Genomic DNA, 19,764 nt, shown 5'->3' on the forward strand with positions numbered 1-19,764 from the left:
TCTTCGGCGGCCGCAACGAAAGTTGTCGCAACCAGTTTTGAGTCTTCTGAGGCCTCATAATTTTTTCTCTTACACGGAAAAGAAATGAACGAATTGGATATGAAATTCAAGAGCATCACATTTTTTGTATGATTGTTAAACCAGGATGATATTCAAACAATAATAGAGGCTTAAAATCGAACTTTACCCACCTTTTTTTTAAGTTTATAAAAATTTATTTGTGTTTTTTTATTTATATATGCCCAAACTTTACCCAATTTTTTTTTTTAATTTAAAAAAATTTATTTTTGTTTTTCTATAAAAATATTTATTTTTTCTTAGCTTACAAAATGTATATTTTTTGTTTATATAAAATTAAAATTTTTAAAAATATTGTTGATTAAATATAAGCCAATAGTTAAACCAAATGAAATCTTATAAAAAGTCTTAATCACATTCCTTTTTTTCCTGTGTATTGCAAGAGCGCGGGAGAGCTGCATTGGACTTTTAAGCCGGTAATTTATGCGATGATTAATTCGAATTAAGCGCTGAAGATCCTGAAAAGATATGCATTTGTGTGCGTGGGTGTTGACTGATAAGGCAGTTGCGGATGGCAAAGAACGCTTCTGTATTATTTAACAACAGCAACAAAAATAAATAACAAACATCTAAGTCCCCTTTAGCAGTTCCCAAAAAACATTAAAAATCGAAATTTTCTTGGAGTTAATATAATTTTTCGTTGGGTAAGATAATTACACGTTTCCGAACTTAAGAACAAGTTATTAAATATTTTTGTCTTGGAACAAATTGCTAAAATTGGTCGAATACTTTTAAAAAGGCTTAAAAAATGTTAACTAAATTGGTTAAAAAAAATTTTTTCTAGGGATTTTATCCTTAAAAAACATGAATATAAAAATTCAAAAGAGAAGGACCACTTACAAAAAAAAACCACGACAAATTCAAAACTAGGAAAAATATTAAGATTTACAAGATGTTATTAATATAGTAATAGTAATAAAATAGTAATAAAATATGTAAAAACAATGTAAGTAATATATATATTTTTTTAAAATGGTTAAAATTAAGGAACTGTTAAGTGGCGCCATCTTTGAGTTGTGATTTGAATTTGAAAACAAGCGCGCTGACATGTGAATGGCCAAACAAATTCTGAACAGCTGGCAGCAGGTGCATTGCCAACTACTCTTAAAAAATAATAAAGGTGATAAAATCATTTGTAAAAAATATATACAATTTGGTAATAGGAAAGGCAAAAATTATTAATCTCGTATTATTCCGCCAGAGCCTGAACAACTAGTTAATTACTTATTTAAAAACCGATAACTGAGCGTGGTTGGTCAGCTGTCAACGCGGCAGTTGGCAACGCGGTGCGACTGTCAAAGCAAACCGATAAAAAAAGTTGTCTCCGCATTAAGAGCTCCACAGGAATATTTTCCAGCATTTCGGTAGGTTTTCGTACACTTTTGGGGCCTTAAAAAAGGCCTAACCGAGTGTATATTAAGTGGTTAAGTGGCGGAGCAACCACACACCAGCCACAAACAATCGATATCCCGGTAGTGTTGACCGAACCAGTGTACCAAAACACTTATGTAATTTCCCTTTGGCTCCATCGATTTCAACTGAATTTTGGGTTACCACTGCTGCTAATTCATTGCAGAAAATATGATACGGGCACCGCTAGTCAAGGCGCTGGGCGCTCTGGGCTCGCCCACACATCAGATGGCCAGCCGGGCGGTGCGCACCAGCGCCATGGTGGCCCAGACGCCGGCGAAGGCGCCCGAGAAGATCGAGGTCTTTGTGGACGACATTCCCGTGCAGGTGGCACCCGGCACCACCGTGCTGCAGGTAAGTTTCGCTGGCTATAGCCTGGGCAACTCATCCCTCATCTAATTCCATCCAATCTGTGTGTGTGTTACCCACAGGCCGCTGCCCAGATCGGCGTGGAGATACCCAGATTCTGCTACCACGAACGACTCGCCGTGGCCGGCAACTGCAGGATGTGCCTGGTGGAGGTGGAGAAGAGCCCCAAGCCAGTGGCCGCCTGCGCCATGCCCGTGATGAAGGGCTGGCGCATCAAGACCAACTCCGATCTGACCCGCAAGGCTCGCGAGGGCGTCATGGAGTTCCTGCTGATGAACCATCCCCTCGATTGCCCCATCTGCGACCAGGGCGGCGAGTGCGATCTGCAGGATCAGGCCATGGCCTTCGGCTCCGATCGATCCCGCTTCACTGACATTAACTACACGGGCAAGCGGTAAGTGAAAGTGGATCCAGATGATGCAAACCTTTATAACATAACCCCTTAACCCCTCAGCGCTGTGGAGGACAAAGACATTGGACCCCTGGTAAAGACCATCATGACCCGCTGCATCCACTGCACTAGGTGTATTCGCTTCGCCTCCGAGATCGCCGGCGTTGATGATTTGGGCACCACTGGCCGTGGCAACGACATGCAAATCGGCACCTACGTGGAGAAGCTCTTCCTCACCGAACTCTCCGGCAACGTGATCGACCTGTGCCCTGTGGGAGCGCTGACCAACAAGCCGTACAGCTTCGTGGCTCGTCCCTGGGAGATCCGCAAGGTGAGCAGCATTGATGTCCTGGATGCCGTCGGCAGCAACATTGTAATCAGCACTCGGACCAACGAGGTGCTGCGCATCCTGCCCCGCGAGAACGAGGACGTCAACGAGGAGTGGCTGGCCGACAAGTCGCGCTTCGCCTGCGATGGCTTGAAGCGCCAGCGCCTGGTGGCTCCCATGGTGCGCATGCCCAACGGTGAACTGCAGGCTGTAGAGTGGGAAGGCGCCCTCATCGCTGTGGCCAAGGCCGTCAAGGCTGCCGGTGGACAGATTGCCGGTATCTCCGGCCAGCTGGCCGATCTGGAGGCTCAAGTGGCTCTCAAGGATCTGCTGAACCGTCTGGGCAGCGAGGTGGTCACCACTGAGCAGGGCTTCGTCCAGGGCGGAACCGATTCCCGGGCCAATTATCTGTTGAACAGCACCATCGCCGGTTTGGAGGAAGCCGACGCCGTCCTCCTGGTGGGCACCAATCCCCGTTACGAGGCTCCCTTGGTCAACACCCGTCTGCGCAAGGCTTATGTCCACAACGAACTGCAGATTGCCTCGATTGGACCCAAGATCGATCTGTCCTACGACCACCAGAACCTCGGTGCCGATGCCGCTTTGGTCAAGGATGTGTGCTCCGGCTCGCATGCTTTCTCCAAGGTTCTGGAGGGTGCCAAGAAGCCGGCCATCATCATTGGTGCCGATCTGTTGGAGCGTGCCGATGGCGCCGCCATCCACGCCACCGTTGCCGAGTACTGCAAGAAGCTGAAGAAGCCGGTAAGTTCGCCGTCCTTCCTTTGTTAAGCTAGTTACCATTTGATTTTATCTTTTTGGACAGAACTGGAACCCCTTCAACGTGCTGCAGAACAACGCCGGCCAGGTGGGCGCCCTCGATGTGGGCTACAAGGCTGGCGCACAGGTTGCCCTGAAGGCGCAGCCCAAGGTGCTGTTCTTGCTGAACGCCGATGCCGGCAAGGTGACTCGCGAGCAGCTGCCCAAGGACTGCTTTGTGGTCTACATTGGATCGCATGGTGACAATGGCGCCTCCATTGCCGATGCCGTGCTGCCAGGTGCCGCCTATACAGAGAAGCAGGCCATCTACGTGAACACGGAGGGCAGACCACAGCAGACGCTGCCTGGTGTCTCGCCACCGGGCATGGCCCGCGAGGACTGGAAGATCCTGCGCGCCCTTTCCGAGGTGGTGGCCCAGCCGCTGCCGTACGACAACCTGGACGAGCTGCGCAACCGCCTGGAGGATGTGGCGCCGCATCTAACGCGCCTGGGACAGTTGGAGCCAGCCGGCGATGCCGGAGCAGCGGGCACTATTGTAAGTGAAGGGGGTTTTGGTTAGAGAAAAGCACTGATGATTCCCTTTTTCGCAGAGCAAGTCCATTGGCGGCGGCCCCATCGATGTTCAGCTAAAGGAGCTAAAGGACTACTTCATGACCGACGCCGTCTCGCGCGCCTCGCCCACCATGGCCAAGTGCATATCGGCGGTCAACAAGCAGCAGCGGGAGAACGAGGCCAAGCAGAGCGTGGCCATCTAAGCGCCCTCCCTTGCTTCCGGTCTGATCTAAACTAATAACTAATTAATGTTTTTTTTAAACTCTGCTCTTCGACCTTTTGCCCCGCACTCCCCCTTAAATATCTACCAACGGACACAAAGACAGCAGGACGAGCCGCAGGATGGGCCAGCGCAGGAGTGGAACGAGGAGCAGGATCATAGCAGACGCAGCTGCAGAGGCGCCAGCGCTGGGGCAGTTGTAAATGAAAATGTCTTTGAAGTTGTTCAAAACAAAGGAGTTATTCAATACGAGAAATAGGAAAACCAAAATAAAAATGTAATAGAAAATATACGAGATTTATTACTGGCCGGGTTTTGGAAGACGTTATATTAAGCAATTAGTTTATTGTATTGCCATCTCACTTTGTTCCATGTTAGAGATATTAATGATGTACTGGCTAAAGAACATACCATGTGCAAGAACCTTATAATTTATATTCGATTACTGTTTGCATAGTCTTGATTTTCATATTTAATTGAATCCTCCCTTTCAATGTTCTGGCATCAGTAATTACTTATATCCAATTAGGTTTAGGTATCCTGGTAACTTAAGTTTATTAGGTTATTCTATATGCGTTAGATTTTATCTAGCCTCTGTGTAATTTTTATTACAATTTAACACGCAATTTCCCTTTGAAAATAACCTTGAAGTTCTCCATATTTTATTTGTGCATGGCCCACAGGAAATTCTCCGTGGTGCCATTACTCTCGGGTCATTAGCAAAACCTCATGGGTCAATACACCACCCCAAATTGCATTTACAATTAGTCTATATTTAGCTGGTAGCTCGCAAGTTTTCAGTTCACAAGACAAATCGGTTATAGGGGGCAAAAGCGATTCATTTAACTCAACTCAAACAACCATTAAACAATTTGCATGGCTAATGAAAGTACAGTCAGTAAACTGATTGACGTTTACGTAATATGTTAAAGGTTGGATGTTTTTAACGAGTAACCACTGATGGTTGACCCTAATATACTTTATACTATCATCAAAGATTGGGTTAAGATTAGATTTAAGCCTTAGCAATGTAAAAACTCAGTTTTGTGGGTGAAAAATTATATTTTTCAACCATACATTTAGGGGATTTCATGGTTAATTTCATAGGTTCAAACAAATTCAAAATTTTGAGTGCATGTCGGCGGCGCAGCAGTCGTGGGATGGTCTGGTCGCGCGTGGAGTTCCACTGGAGTTCCGCCCGCCATCGCTGCCCAGTGTCCCTCCCTTGCGCAGAGCTGTTTGGTGTGGGTGTTAATTGTGGAAACTGAAACGAAACTGTTGAACTCTTCGATCGCTGGGCCGCGGCAAGAACCATTCATGCTGGAGGTTGGATTCGGGTGGAGGAGCGGAGCAAAGCGGGCTTCGACGGCGTCCCAAGCGGCGGCTGAGCTGCAATCCCGCTTTAGCTGCAGCAGCTGGCCGGTGTGGGGTCCAATCCCGAGCGCTTGGTGATGGTCAGCCGGGTGAACTCCTCGGCGGTCGTGGGATGAATGCCCACGGTGTTGATCAGCGTGTTGATGGTCAGGCCGGACTTCAGGGCGGCCGCGAATCCCTGGATCACCTCACCGGCCACTGGCCCAAGGTAATGCAGTCCATAGACACGCTGGTCGCCATGGCGCTCGGCCACCGCCTTCAGGTAGCAGTAGCGCACGCTCTTCTGGGGAATGAAGAACTCCGTGGGCTTGTAGTAGCCGTGGAATACCTCCACCTCATCGGCTCCGTACTGCTTGACGGCATCCTCCTCGCTCAGACCGACGCAGGCGTACTCCAGGGGCGTGAACACGGTGGTGGCCACATCATTGTAGTCCATACGCTGGGTGGATCCACCATACAGGCGGCGGGCCAGCAGACGACCAGCCAGAACGGCCACGGGCGTCAGCTCTGGCTTGCCGTAGATAATATCGCCGACGGCATAGATGTTCGCCACATTGGTGGCCTCCTGAGAGTCCACTGGAATCTTGTCCTTCTGCACAGTCACACCGGCATTGGGCAGGTTCAGGTCGTCCACCAGGCCCTTGCGGCCGATGGCCCACAGCACGGTGTCGAAGACATCCTCGGCCTCCTCGCCGGTCTCTGTGTTCTTGTACTTGACCAGCAGCTTGCCGTCGTCCTGCTTCTCAACGGACAGGGGCACCGATTTGCGCAGGAAGGGAATGCCGCGCTCCTCCATCGAGGAGGCCACAAGCTCAGCCATCTGCTGGTCGAAGCCACGCAGCACAATGGAGCGCACCATCACGGTGGGCTCGTAGCCGAGTCCCTTGAGGAATCCAGCGCACTCCAGGCCAATGTCTGCACAAAGTATAGAATACCAATAGATTATCACCAAGCTAATGGTTAAAACGTAAGGCACCACTTACATCCAGCTCCCACAACCAATGTCTTGCCGGGTTCGCGATCCAAACTGAACAGGTCATCGCTGGTGATGCCATGCTCCACGGCTCCGGGAATGTCCGGGTAGCGAGGTCGGCCGCCCACGGCAATGACGAAGGTCTGGGCGGTGATTGTGCGATCGCCGCTCTTCAGCTTGGCCACCAGGGTGTGCGAGTCCACAAAGGAGCCCAGGCCATTGATGTACTCCACTTTCCTGGGGGGGGCAAAAACCAGTACAAATAATGGGGAATTTCTTGAGCGAAGCCATAGCCAACACTTACTTGTCGCGCAGATCCACACGGGTCACCCAGTTAACGGACTTAATGTGGTTCTGGACGGACTGCACCAGTTTGTTCCAGTCCGGCTTGATCTTGTCGTCCACGTTCCAGCCGTAGGCGGCTGCCTCATGGACAGCCTCGCCCAGGAGCGAGGCCTGGTGCATCAGCTTCTTGGGAATGCAGCCCACGTTCACGCAGGTGCCGCCAACGCCCCACTTGGTGCCCAGGGTGGGCGTGGGCTTGACGTAGTCCAGACAGGCCACACGGGCTCCATTGAGGACCGCCTCTTTGGCGCAGGCCAGGCCAGCTGATCCGCCACCAATCACAATCAGGTCGTAGTCGTAGGATCCTGGAGGAGAAGAAAGGAATTGGTTTGTCATTAGTATGATTTGAAATTTCAGATATCCCAAATTTTTCCAGGTTATACACATACGTTCTTGAGTTTTCATATTATATCTTAAACTTATCCTCGTCACCAGCTCAATAATGTTAGATCAGAGAACACTAAAACTTCCATATATAATGGTAATATTTCATTTTTAAGGGAACTTTCACTTACTAATCACAAATATCCCTTTAATTTGCCAGAATATACAGATATGTTCTTAAATTTCTACCTATTCCTCTGATAATATATTCATTACTAGCTAAATAAAGCTGGATTTAGGAATGACATGCCTTTCCAATAACATTGCTATCGAAATAATACCATAATAACCATGTTAAACATTATAGCTATCTATTTTCTACCTAACCAGTATCTAGATTAGTTCAGAAGCCTTATCAATGATATGTCACAAGTTCTCTGGTTCTTGACCCACTATCATGACTAGCCTTAACCAATGATAAGAGTAATCCCCTCCTGCCTTTAGCCGACTCCTCGCGCAGTCGAATGTCCAGATAGGCGGATCGGTAGATGCTCCTCCGGTGGCGTGGTTCGCCCTCAACCAACTGGGAAACGGGCACAAACTCGAACAGATGCATCCAGACCGAGAGGGAGACCAAGACTGTTGGGCCTACTGCAATCCGTAGTCCTTAATCTGCGCCCTGCAATCTCCGAGCTCCTTCGCCCCAGATGCCAGGCGGCGATAGCATGCTACTGGGTCAGAGAGTTCGAATCAAACTGGAGCAATCATCCGGCGACATGGCCACCTACCACGCCTCCCTGTCCGCCCACTCACACGCCCAGGGGTTTGCTTTGACCTGCTGGATTTCACCATGGTTACGCCCCAAAACTAACAACACCAGTTCTAATCGGCTGGCATATCAATCCTGCACAGAAACGGGGGACCGACCATAAACGATTGTTGTCGTCGTCACACACTGCAATTAAAATTGCGGAACTGAATGACGATGACGAGCGGCAATGATGATGCAAGTATCGAAGATGTTTGCCTGTCGAGCAGAGATACAGATTCAGATACGGATAATATAGATACGGAATGCACACCACTACCGATATGGTGAAATCATCATAAAGCGATTCTCGAACATTCCGCAAAGGGTTGTTCAAGAGCATCAAACGAAATTCACACATGTGTACAAAAGTCGGGGCTATAAACAAATCTATCATGCCGCTAAACTGCAATTTAAAACACTGTATATGATGTTTATATTACTTTTCCCCTTCTGTTTTTTAGAAATAAAAGCCGCGACACGAAGATCGATTGGCTAATTATTTATTTAACATGGGAACTTGATTTTGTGGATACGTTTATAAACACATAAATATTTTCGATGATATTTAAGTTTTCTTATCAGAGGTGTTTTTTTGTATAATCTTTAAGAGCCACTTTAAGAATGGAGTAATCTAAAAATAAGTAGAGAACTAAAAGGGGAAGTCCATTAGAAATTTCTACAATAGTTAATTGATTAAAAATATTTGAACCGTAGAGGTTTTGATTTTTAAATGAACATTTTTATGAGTATATTTTATTGGAATAATAAAAAAAAGTTGACGTCATTGAAGAAAATACTTAATAACAAATGACTAAGGGGCTTTATAGTTTACTACTATTTAATTGAAATATTAAAAATCATGAAATAGAAAATGCATGAATCAGAACCTTGTTGATTAGTATATTTTGATGAAACGCCATTTTTGGCGCCCACGACGATGGCACAGACCAAGTACTTCAACATTATACCCTAGGTGGGTGCTATTTTTGCGACCCGGACTGTAAATCCAGTTGGACGGGGTGCGATGACGATTGGCGATGACGGTGCAAATGTGATGGAGCGGCCTAAACCTTTGCGAATACGTGCCGCAGGTACGAAACCCGATAAGCCAAGTAATAAGAGCAAAGTAATGGTCTGCGGCAACTAACGGCTATTGCATAATGGCGTCGGTTAAACACAAGAAGCCCACAAAAAAAAGAAACAACAAATGGAGAGGGAAACCCGACTATCGGGCCGCGTTGCCAACCCCCAACCCGAGAAGTGGTGATCGATATCGACGCTCACCTCCTTTGGTCCTCATCTTTCGCACCGGTTGCTGGTACATGGCCGCCCGGTCGCAATGGGGATGCTGGAAGGGGGGCGCACTGGTGCCGGCCCCCATGCCCGTTCCACCAGCCCCCGCCACTGGACTTCCAGCACTGTCGCGCGATCCTCGCTGTCCTGAGCTCATCGTTCGCTGGAACGTCTGTTGTGCACCCGAACAACTGGAAATCCAACAACACTTGTTTCTCTCTCGAATGCTCGACGTTAAAATCGTCGAGCACTGCCGCACGAACAACGTAACGGAGAATCTCGACGAGTTGCACAAGTTGTTCATTTTGGAGCCCACCCCCCTTTCCAATTACCACCAGCAGCTGGAAGCTGGAAACGAAACTATTCGCGAAAAGGGCGAAAAACTGACGGAGACGGAGGAGCACACAACACAAACACGTCGATGGTCTGGCCGGGAATGCTGCGAATGCGGTGGGAGGGCAAGCGGGCCGATAAACGGCTACGTAACAGAAGCAGAGAGAAAAGGAGAGAGAGAGAGCGCAAATGCAAATGCGCCAGGGAAATGAAAATAAGGGAAAACATTGGAATGTGGAATGGAATTGGGCTTGGGATCGGGATCCCAATTGGTGAAGCGGATTTGCAACAGTTGTGTGTTCCGCCTTAATGCCAATTAGAATTTTTCGAAACGCACGTTTGGCAATGCGCCGTATCGATAACTCTTGCGGATGGTTGGCAACACTGCCCGGGGGAACACACACAGCCGGTTGTCAGAATTTACGTTTTTATTTTTACGCTTGTGTTACGGCAATAAAGTCGCCTGATATCTGCATCTGGAACTCTGGGTCTGGGTCTGGTGAAATCCCCCTTAGCAGACGGCAATAGTAATAGTGCCGCCCTTTATTGGTCTTTTATCTCAAGTGCGCGATTAGATTTGGAGCAGAAACTTGGATCGCAGATCGTCGGAGGCGTAAGGAATATACAATAGTGTAAACGCCATGAATTCCATCCTGATTACCGGCTGCAATAGAGGTCTGGGCCTCGGATTGGTAAAGGCCCTGGTCAGTCTTCCCCAGCCGCCGCAGCATCTCTTTACCACTTGCCGCAATCGCGAACAAGCCAAGGTAAGTTTGGATTTGACCAGTAAACCGCCGGTGACTCACAGCCGCTCAGAAACTACGCGAACAATCCACAAGAACTTAAACCTTTATAGCCTATACTATATGGTAATAACCAGTAATTTACCCGGTTATTCCCGCCTTCCAGTCGCAAATAACCGTAAACTCACCTTGCACGGGCGCCATTATCTGTGTTTTTGGCAGCTTCTCGAGGTAAATAAGTGCGAAAACAAGGATCAACGTTGGATAGTAAATGTTGTAGTGGCGGAAATAGAAAACTACCGAAACGGCGGTCGAAAACTACTGAGCGTGTTTTAGGCGGTCGGCACTCGCGAAACGAAAGCTCGAAACGAATAAGCGGCCAACTTTTGCAATAGCTTTTGTACTTACTTTCGTACGAACGTGGGGAGTAGAGGTGGCGAAAGGCAGTATCGATTCATCGATCGTTTTCGAATTTCTCTAGTATTTGGCAATCGATAGCTGTGAAAATATCGATATCAACGGGGCTATCGGTAGTATTGGGTGTATGTCTCCGCTACGCTGGGAGAGTGTACTGGCTAATTGTTGGCGCGCTTTTTCAAATGCTAGATTGTTAAAAGGCTTTCTATTTTCGTGTTAAGTTTATAAAAGGTGACTCGAAAGTGCAGAAGCTCTTAACTTAATAAAAACTGAGTTTAAATCAATTACATTTGTATACATACATTTTCTTTGTTTGTGAGAGAAAAGTGAGAATAATTTAATTTTGATATAATATTATCTGCATTAGTTATTTTGGAAAATTAACACTTCTTAAACACTCCCATTGTTTTCTTTTTATTCCACAGGAGCTGGAGGATCTGGCCAAGAACCACTCAAATATCCACATCCTGGAGATTGGTGAGTAAAGTTCACTTATCAACCACAACTATTTAACAACTGAAACTCCCCCGCAGATCTGAGAAACTTTGAGGCCTACGACAAGCTAATCGCCGACATCGATGGCGTGACCCAGGAGCAAGGCCTCAATGTGCTCTTCAACAACGCCGGCATAGCGCCCAAATCGGCCAGGATAACGGCCGTGCGTTCGCAGGAGCTGATGGACTCTTTGCAGACCAACACGGTGGTGCCCATTATGCTGGCCAAGGCCTGCCTGCCGCTGCTGAAGAAGGCGGCCAAGGCGAACGAGTCGCAGCCGATGGGCGTGGCACGTGCCGCCATCATTAACATGTCCTCGATCCTGGGCTCCATTCAGGCCAACACCGATGGCGGGATGTATGCCTATCGCACTTCAAAGTCGGCGCTGAATGCGGCCACCAAGTCGCTGAGCGTCGATCTGTATCCGCAGCGCATCATGTGCGTTAGCCTGCATCCGGGCTGGGTGAAGACCGACATGGGTGGCGCCAATGCGCCCCTGGATGTGCCCACCAGCACGGGTCAGATTGTGCAGACCATCAGCCAGCTGGGCGAGAAGCAGAACGGCGGCTTTGTCAACTACGATGGCACTCCGTTGGCCTGGTAAAGAACGACAATGCCTGTTTTAGCTGCATTTCGCTCCTGTTTGTTATTTGTTGTTGAATAAATTTGGCTCTTATGCCAAGGGTGCTACAAAATTAAAATTTTAGGTAGTTTATAATCAACATGGTTGGTAAATTCTAATTTATAACCTTTATTTCTGAGTTTGTGTGTTGCCCCTAACAGCCCAGCCATTTGCATTTTGTATTGTTCGTGAGGTGTCTTAATTGGATTATGTAGAAAAATAATGATTTTGGCAGCCAGCCCGAGAACACAGTGTTTTGAAGTTCCTTAATCTAGGCCCTTAACTATGCGACATCTACGTGTTATTTCTGTCTTGGTGGCACCTTGGCCACCGGCACCTTGGCCACCGGCACCTTGGAGGAATCGATGCCGATCGCCTGGGGCAATGGTGGAAGGCGCATGGGATTGGCATTGGCGTTGGGGGCTGCGCCTCCAACGAATACATCCGGTGATCCGCCCAGTGTATGGTTAAGCTCCGGCTGGGAGCTCTGGCGATGTGGCGGCACCATGGCCACGGGACGGGGTGAGGCGGCGTCCATAGGAGGTGGACCCATGCTTACCAGGCCGGTGGACTTGCCGTCCAGCGGGTGGGCCACGCGCTTGCGAAGATCGAGGCGTGGACGGCGGCTGTTGGCATTGGGGGTCAAGGCATCCCCCGCAAGTGGTGGCGGATCATTCCAGCCGGGAGTCAGTGAGCCTGTCAGAGGGATTTAATTAGATTTAAGCCTACCCTTTAACCAGGACAAACTCACCCGGAAACGCTCCCGATGGCGCTATGTTTTGCCCCGTTGGCGGTGGCGGTGGAGCGGAGGCCAGCGGCGGCTGGGGGATATTGGCCACTGGAGGAGGCAGCGGCGGTGGTGCCATGGTGGCTTCTCAGTCCAGATCCTGTCGCTTCGATTGCTCGGCTCCACAAATAATAATAATAATAAAAGCAGGTAAAAAGTTTTTGTCAAAACTGCAAAGTGGCCAAGACGTTAATGTGAGAACATACTTGATTGACAAATGTCCTAAAAAATCCAGCCTACTTTATACATTCAAAAAATGCGCGCGTAAAAGAAGGGGTAAAAAGCTTAGGATTCAGTTTTTAATCAATAATGTTGTGATGCAATAAATTAAATAATTTCTTCATTCAAATTCCTTTTTCCTTACTACTATTCAAACTTCAGTAATAATTTAAATTGCACAAAAAACTTTTTCTTAAAAACTTATCTACACACAAAAATATTATATTATATTATATTTTTTTGTCAGACTTACTATTTTTTTGTAATTTTGATGGTTTAAGTCCCTTTAGCTAGTATATTGGTAATTTTGACCAAAGAGTTTTTAGTAAATAAATATTATCTCCATTCGAATAAAGGATTTTAGTTTCCAAATAACCAAACTTCCACCCAGAAAAACACTGTCTAAATTTTATATTTCTTGGTTTGTCGATTTTTTTTATTATTATTATTAATATTGTTATTTCATCTGACTTTGTCCGCATTCTTGCGTTAGGGTTACTCATAAATGTCGTTAATTTCGTACAATGGCTATTAAACCGTGCCTATTTTGTAATCCATTTTGTTTTTCATTAGGTATTTGTTTCGTATTTAGTTTAGTTTTGCTACACCACACACATACATAAATAAAAACTTAAACAGATTTACTGCACACACATTTTTTATACCTTGTTGACTACAAAAAAAAAATATTTTCGAATTTTATTATTACTAGTCCCGTTTCCATTTCCGAATTCGATTTATCAATCTCAAAATCCAAGCATCTACTAGTGATCCGAGATAAGATAAGATCTGGGGGAAACTCTGCAGCAAATCCCATTTATCCATTTTGGAATCGAAACGGAACCGGAAACCGGACCGTATATGTATATTTAGGTATATTTAGATATCATCCGCTTTTAGAATCTTTCAAGTGTTCAACATCGCGTAACATAGTTTGCTATTTTACTTGACCCATACATCTCATCTTTTAATATAAAATTCTGGTTTTAGCTGCTGTTCAATGGAATTTGTATAGACCTCTATATTATGCATGGTAGATTTCGTATCGCAACTATGTCGGCTCGTTAGTTAGTTAGTTGTGGTTGGAGTTGAAACCAACTTTGCATCCCGCCCTCCCTGTTCTCTAGACGAATTGGTTTAAATAATTAATTACAACAACATTTACTTGGGAAATCCTTTGTTTTTTGCTTTTTCTTTTGCTCTTTTGATGCCTTAGTCTAATGCATTTTCTTGCCGGCTTACTATTTGCATTCGTTTATTGGGTTTTCCATTATCTTACAGTGCTTAAAGTTGGCTAAATATTTTGTTTTTCCGTTTCCGTATCCGTTTTTGTTTTTAACAATTTCGCTCGTGGAGTGGTTTCTCTAAGTTGATTCTCCTAAATCTCCTCATCATCATCATCATCGTCGTCTAACTCCCATTTATTTATTTAATTTTTTTTTTTTGGCAATGACTTACTGATTTTGTTGTTTCTCTTTCAAACGTTTTTTTTATTTTTTCGCTTTGCTCTTGCATTCGTTTTGTTTTAAAAATTAATTGTATTAAGTACGCTTCGATTTATAATTTATGTGTATGTATATCCGTATAGTATATATTTTATAAAGTAAATAGATTACGTAATTGCAACACTTGCATTTGAATCTGCTTCTGTTTATGTCTCTGTTTCGGTTTCGGTATCTGAATTTGAATCTGTATCTGTATCCATCGGATCTCCCATTGGACAGCTGCCTACGGATTGTTCTGGCTCTGTTAATATTCGGAGTCGCTTATGGGTATTATTACACATTTTATTGGGTTCTAGGGTACTATCATATCATTTCTGGCCTTCCATCGCTGATTCGTTATTTTACAATTTCAATTTGCCCCTTGAAATTAAGGAAGTGCTCTCGCTTAGTTTAAACAAAAAAAAATTAGGTTTACAATATAAGTTAGTGGTAGTCGTAATAAAAAAAATAATAATAATAACCGGCAATGCCACAGAAATCACTAAAGTGCTAGATTTCTAGATTTCTCTGTGGCATCTCCGCAAAATGGTTCATCGAACAACAAAATTTTGTGAACATACATAAAGGGGTTTTGTATTGGAATGCTTTCAAAACAGGGGTACACACGATTAAAAACAATTCGCACTAAGACTAAAATGCACATATGCAACAAATAGTATATAAATATATATATATATATATATAATATTGGAGGGGTAGGGGGTTCATCGCATCGGCAGGCAAGCCGAACTACTGGACTGGAATCGATCCTGCTCTCCGCTTCATGGCTCAATTGAAAATTGTATTTACAAAGAGTTGGGTTGGTTTCTGGTTTGTATTTTGTTTGGGTTTTAGGCGGGTGGATCCTAGGGGAAGTGGGCGGTGTAGTGGGGGCGGGGCTGGTGACCCCATTATGACTCGTCGCGATTGTTGTGCACCCACTGGGCGGGCACCCACTGCGGCTCCCGTTCCAGCGAGTTGATCTCGGCCAGCAGCTGGTGGTAGGCGCGCTCCGTGTCGTTGTTGATGATGATCATATCGAACAGGTGACCCCAACGGGCCTCCATATCCCTGGCCGTGGCAATGATGTCTTTGAGCTCTTCCTCCTGGTAAAGAGAAAACACGAGGTTAGAATTTGATTAGAACCGAAAGCAAAAAAGGAAGCTAACTTCAGCAAGCCTAAGTTGGTATACCCTTGCAGTTAAATAACAGACGCCCTATATTATTTTTCTGAAAATTTTTGCGATCCGGCTTGCTCCGACTTATATAATACGTGCAAAAGATAGAAGATTTTTGGGAAAGTTGCATCCCGATAGCTTTAAAATTGAAAGACTAGTTTTGGGTAGAAACGGACGGACAGACAAACGGACAAACTGGCGGACAAACGGACAAGGGTCGTCTAGTGATGGTTATCGAGAATATATACACTTTTTAGGGTCATAATAACCTCTGCAGGGGAATACAATTTCATAAGCTCACCTTGAAGGGTTCGCCGTTGCGCAGCTTCTTTTGGCGCAGCTTGTCCAGACTGGGCGGCGCCACCAGGACCACATACGGCTTGAGGTCGGAGGCGCGCAGCAGCTTTAGGCTCTGCGGATGCAGGTTGAGCACACAGATCTTGCCGCTGGCCACCACCGTGCGAATGGCCTCCAGTGATGTGCCTGTGGAAGATCCAAGAACATATTAGATGACAGTCCCATCGTTTGATCCATCAAAACTCACCGTAGTAGGCCTTCTCGTATTCACCGTGCTCCACAAAGCGACGCGCCAAAATATCCGCCTCGAAGGCTTGGCGCGTGATAAAGTGGTAATCCACTCCGGGCACTTCGCCCTCCCTGCGGGCTCGTGACGTGTCTACGGGAAATAGCCGAAATTGCAAGGATTAAAATTAGCATTTAAAATATTTGTTTTCATTTGTTAGGGTTGGGTTTTTAGGGGGGCCTAACTATAAGTCTAGCAATTTCTCTGGGACTCAGTGGCTCTGAAGCGCAGCCGTTTACCCTTGACCTGAGCCTTGGCCTTGGCCGGCCTGAGCCGCTCCTCCAGTAAATAGAAGACTGGCCGGCGGAAGAGAGACAGACAGGGTAGACATTAAAGGCGGGTCACATGAAGGTGGTTCTAAACGATGAAGCAGGCCATGTTAATCTTAGAAAAAAAACAATGATACGCTGCACCGTTTACAACCATCTTAACGTGATAGCAACTTGCTTTTTGCTTAATGCAAAGGTGGTTGTAAACGATTACGTAGGTCATGTTAATCCTATGAAACATTAAGCCGCTTCATCGTTTACAACAATCTTAAGGTGATCTTTGATTAATGAAAAAGTAGTTGTTAACGATGAAGCAAGTCAAAAACTAGACGCGGCACCGTTTACAACCATCTCAACTGGATAGCAACTTGCTCCTTGGTTAATGGGAATAGATATACTCAGGATGACAGAGGCGGGAATCTTCACTCACGTGGCACTGCGGCGGAGAATCGCTCCGAGTCAGCCATCAGGCGTTGGCGCAGCTCATGTCTACCAATGTTGGGCGGGCCGATGAGGACGATGGGCCGCTTGTGGGTGGCGCGGGGATAGTACAGGGCCACCTCCTCATAGGTGAGTATCTCCTCCGGGTCCGTCTCATCCGGAGCCGTGGTGGCGTACAAGGGATACCTACAAAGAAAGTATATGTTTGTAAGGGATATCCATTTGTTAGGATTGAGTTAAGCGCTTACCCCGCCTCGGAGCTGGCCTTCTTCTTCTTTTTGCGACCCTTGCGCGCACAGAGGAGCGTGGCCCCTTTGCTGCCCGATCCGTCCTTGCCCCGGGATCGCGCCAATCCCGCCTCCTCCGCAATGGCCAGCTTCATCGTCTCGCGCTGATGCTGGAACGACTGACTAGGAATTAGACCGGCCAGCGTCTGGTCCTCCTCGCCCTCGCGATACGCCTGCCACCAGTTGGGATCCTCGCGGCTGATCACGTGCAGCACATCGCCCTTCTGGAAGCTGATGCCCAGCTCCCGGCAGGGTATATACAGATCATCCTCCGGATCGTAGTCGAAGTGCGCCCGCACATGCAGCACGGCGGTGTCCCGATGGGCACCGCCCAATCCGGCCAGGGTGTTGCCCGTTGGCCCACCGCCCATCACACCGCCATGGACGGGTGGACTGCCGGCTGGGACAATGAGGAAGGTCAGGGTGCCCTGCATGGCGCCCAGTAGGGCGCACACCTCGTTCACCGTCTTGCCCCGCAACTCCTGACCATTGACCTCCAGGATCTCGTCGCCCTCGTGCAGAAGTCCCGACTTCTCTGCCGCTCCACCACGGACAATCCTTCCGATGACCACCGCCTCGCCTTCGTTGCGCACGGTGGCGCCCAGTGGCTCTGTGGACTTTTCAATCTGTATGATCCGGATGTTGTCGTTCTGATCGTTCAGTGTGCCAAAGCACGCACTCATCGGCAGATTCATGGGCATACTGGCCAGTGGTGGCATGGGCACCGGCGGTGGGGATTCCCCGCGTGGCAGTGGCATCGCTCCTCGCTGCGCCAGTGGCGGTGGGACCACAGGTGGTGGCACCACCATACCCAGATTCCGTTTGGGTCCTGTCACCGGACTGCTGTGACCACTGACCACCACTCCTCCCAAAATCGCCGGCGTGGGCGTGGGCGTGGGTGAGGGCGTGCCATCCGTGTGATTGGCAATGCGATCGTGGGCCAGGAGCAGACCCTCCATTTCGTGGCTGGTCAGCAGGTTGCCCAGTTCGATCGCCGCCGCCGTATTCGATTGGGTGAGCAGCTCCACAATGTCCTTTTGCAGACCGAGGGCACTGTGATGCAGTGGGCCAGAGTGGCGGGAACGCCGTCGCTGGAGGACAGCGGTGCGGGCGGCCAGGACATGGGCCACACTGGCGCTGGCCAGGACACTGTGGGCGGCCGAAACCCTGCCCGCCAGGGTGCTCAGCCCACTCTTGCTCAGCTGGCTTTGGAGGCGGGTGAGGGCGGTTATCAACTCGCCATAGCCTGGAAGGGATTAGAGGGAAAGGGTTTAAGCATCACTCAATAGTAGTAGATGGTAAACCAAGTGCTCACCATCGATCTGCTCCGCCTGCGGCTGATCCTCGTCGGGCAGATAGGCCTCATTCTCCACGCCCACCACCTGGGTGACCTGCGTGGCCTGCTGCTGCTGTTGGGCCACCGCCTTGCCGGGCGTGGCCGTGTCCTGGAGCGCCTTCAGCTTCCGGGAACCACGCAGGCTGTTCCGCAGGAACTCATTCTGCTGCGCTATGCGCTCCTCCTCCTCGCGTCGCCGGCGCAGTTGCTCCTGTTGAATGGATCAAATTGGATTGGTTAGTTCGATTTATCATTGTGTCTGTGTAGGGGGTGGGGAAGGGGGGATTTCGGTTTGGGGTTTACGGTTTTGAGTTCTGGAATTCCAAGTCAATGTGCAACTGGGGACAGCGGAACTGGGCGTTGACTCTTAAGTGGCGCACTTAATCCGCATTCGCCACAATCGCTAATTTAATTAGTGGCGCCCGAGCAGGGGCCACAGATTCCCTGACAAAGAAGACAAACAAGAGCGGCGATTCGATTTAACTGGTACGCTGTACTCAAATGGTCAGATATTTAAGTTTACCCAGGGAAATATTATATATATATACTATATATATCATAATTTTTATTTTTAGTCTTTTTAAGGCCATAAAATACTTGCTTAAAAGTCATAAGCACCTGTAAAAAATCTGTTTTGAAGTAAGATTTGACTCAAAATATAAATTCATTTAGTTTTTAGTTAGGGGCCTTTTCTTATCTATGACTTTAATACTTGCTAAAAAGTCCTACGAACCTTTAAAAACTCTGTTTTAAAGTAAATTTTTAGTTAGGGACCTTTTCTTATCTATGGTTTTTTGAAATGAATCCAATTAGTTGGTCAAGATTAAAGTTAGTTTCATGTTTTTTCATTTATTATTATTTATTTTCTTTTCAAACTAAAACCTTTTCAGTCTTAACCTGATGACCTGTTTTTATAACCTTTTAGATTTTAGATCAATAGATTTTTAACCTTATTTGTGTATAAAAAATATCCAGTAAATTAAAAATAAATATAAATGAACGTATATTGCTATAATATATATAATATCATAATTCAAATCTCCAAATAATATACATAGAGCTTATAATAGAGCAACCCTGACAATTTGTAGGGTATCAATGCAACTGCAGTGACCCAAAACGCACTGGTTGAGGTGGGTGTTTTGGCGGGTGTTCTGATGGGTGTTCTGCTGCCCTGGCCCCCCTTTTGAAACCCCTGTTCAAACCCCAGCAAGTCCCGTCGAGGGCCCCGGCGATGAGTTAATGAGCGTAAAGGGTTGACAAAGGGAACTGGGGATAAAAACGGAGCAGAGGTGGTTCGAGCGGTAACTGTTGCAATTGTTGCG

General features: G+C 47.1%; 5 protein-coding genes across 22 annotated transcripts in view; 2 read left to right on the forward strand and 3 right to left on the reverse strand.

Moving 5' to 3' along the window:
- The first annotated feature begins 1,294 nt into the window (after nt 1-1,294).
- Nucleotides 1,295-4,415, forward strand: ND-75 (NADH dehydrogenase (ubiquinone) 75 kDa subunit). 2 transcript variants are annotated; one of them, XM_017086958.4, is made up of 6 exons: nt 1,295-1,442; nt 1,655-1,842; nt 1,920-2,251; nt 2,312-3,338; nt 3,400-3,888; nt 3,944-4,415. In XM_017086958.4, the coding sequence occupies exons 2-6, from the start codon at nt 1,660-1,662 to the stop codon at nt 4,106-4,108; spliced, it is 2,196 nt and encodes a 731-aa protein (XP_016942447.2). In that variant the 5' UTR covers nt 1,295-1,442; nt 1,655-1,659; the 3' UTR covers nt 4,109-4,415. The 2 variants fall into 2 exon arrangements, with proteins under 2 accessions (XP_016942447.2, XP_016942448.2); XM_017086959.4 differs by lacking the exon at nt 1,295-1,442 and adding an exon at nt 1,568-1,586.
- A 752-nt stretch (nt 4,416-5,167) lies between these two features.
- Nucleotides 5,168-10,725, reverse strand: Trxr1 (Thioredoxin reductase 1). Of its 4 annotated transcripts, none has more exons than XM_017086858.4 (4): nt 10,510-10,725; nt 6,777-7,122; nt 6,483-6,709; nt 5,168-6,414 (listed from the first exon to the last, which is right to left on the reverse strand). In XM_017086858.4, exons 1-4 carry the CDS (start codon nt 10,523-10,525, stop codon nt 5,528-5,530), a joined length of 1,476 nt encoding a protein of 491 aa, XP_016942347.1. In that variant the 5' UTR covers nt 10,526-10,725; the 3' UTR covers nt 5,168-5,527. The 4 variants fall into 4 exon arrangements, with proteins under 4 accessions (XP_016942347.1, XP_016942345.2, XP_016942346.1 ...); XM_017086856.4 differs by lacking the exon at nt 10,510-10,725 and adding an exon at nt 9,237-9,678; XM_017086857.4 differs by lacking the exon at nt 10,510-10,725 and adding an exon at nt 8,840-8,930.
- Nucleotides 9,952-11,934, forward strand: sni (SDR family oxidoreductase sniffer). The gene is made up of 3 exons (XM_017086859.4): nt 9,952-10,345; nt 11,164-11,215; nt 11,272-11,934. The coding sequence occupies exons 1-3, from the start codon at nt 10,220-10,222 to the stop codon at nt 11,835-11,837; spliced, it is 744 nt and encodes a 247-aa protein (XP_016942348.1). The 5' UTR covers nt 9,952-10,219; the 3' UTR covers nt 11,838-11,934.
- A 30-nt stretch (nt 11,935-11,964) lies between these two features.
- LOC108018854 (uncharacterized) lies at nt 11,965-12,836 on the reverse strand. Its single transcript, XM_017086443.4, has 2 exons — nt 12,607-12,836; nt 11,965-12,551 (listed from the first exon to the last, which is right to left on the reverse strand). The coding sequence occupies exons 1-2, from the start codon at nt 12,719-12,721 to the stop codon at nt 12,157-12,159; spliced, it is 510 nt and encodes a 169-aa protein (XP_016941932.3). The 5' UTR covers nt 12,722-12,836; the 3' UTR covers nt 11,965-12,156.
- Nucleotides 12,837-13,268: 432 nt separating this feature from the next.
- Nucleotides 13,269-19,764, reverse strand: part of sdt (MAGUK p55 family member stardust) — a 74,033-nt gene continuing 67,537 nt past the window's right edge. For 8 of the 14 annotated variants that reach the window (XM_017086766.4, XM_036820173.3, XM_070997777.1 and 5 more), the window contains 6 exons: nt 18,419-18,650; nt 17,065-18,349; nt 16,806-17,002; nt 16,068-16,199; nt 15,825-16,006; nt 13,269-15,451 (listed from right to left, as the gene is read on the reverse strand). In XM_017086766.4, the coding sequence (XP_016942255.2) occupies nt 15,257-15,451; nt 15,825-16,006; nt 16,068-16,199; nt 16,806-17,002; nt 17,065-18,349; nt 18,419-18,650 (2,223 nt within the window). In that variant the 3' untranslated portion in view covers nt 13,269-15,256. Of the gene's footprint in view, nt 15,452-15,824; nt 16,007-16,067; nt 16,200-16,345; nt 16,403-16,805; nt 17,003-17,064; nt 18,350-18,418; nt 18,651-19,764 lie in introns of all 14 variants that reach the window. The other 6 variants (XM_065868302.2, XM_070997775.1, XM_065868306.2 and 3 more) reach the window with 1 other exon arrangement.

Source organism: Drosophila suzukii, chromosome X, assembly GCF_043229965.1.
Source record: "Drosophila suzukii chromosome X, CBGP_Dsuzu_IsoJpt1.0, whole genome shotgun sequence".
NCBI lineage: Eukaryota > Metazoa > Arthropoda > Insecta > Diptera > Drosophilidae > Drosophila > Drosophila suzukii.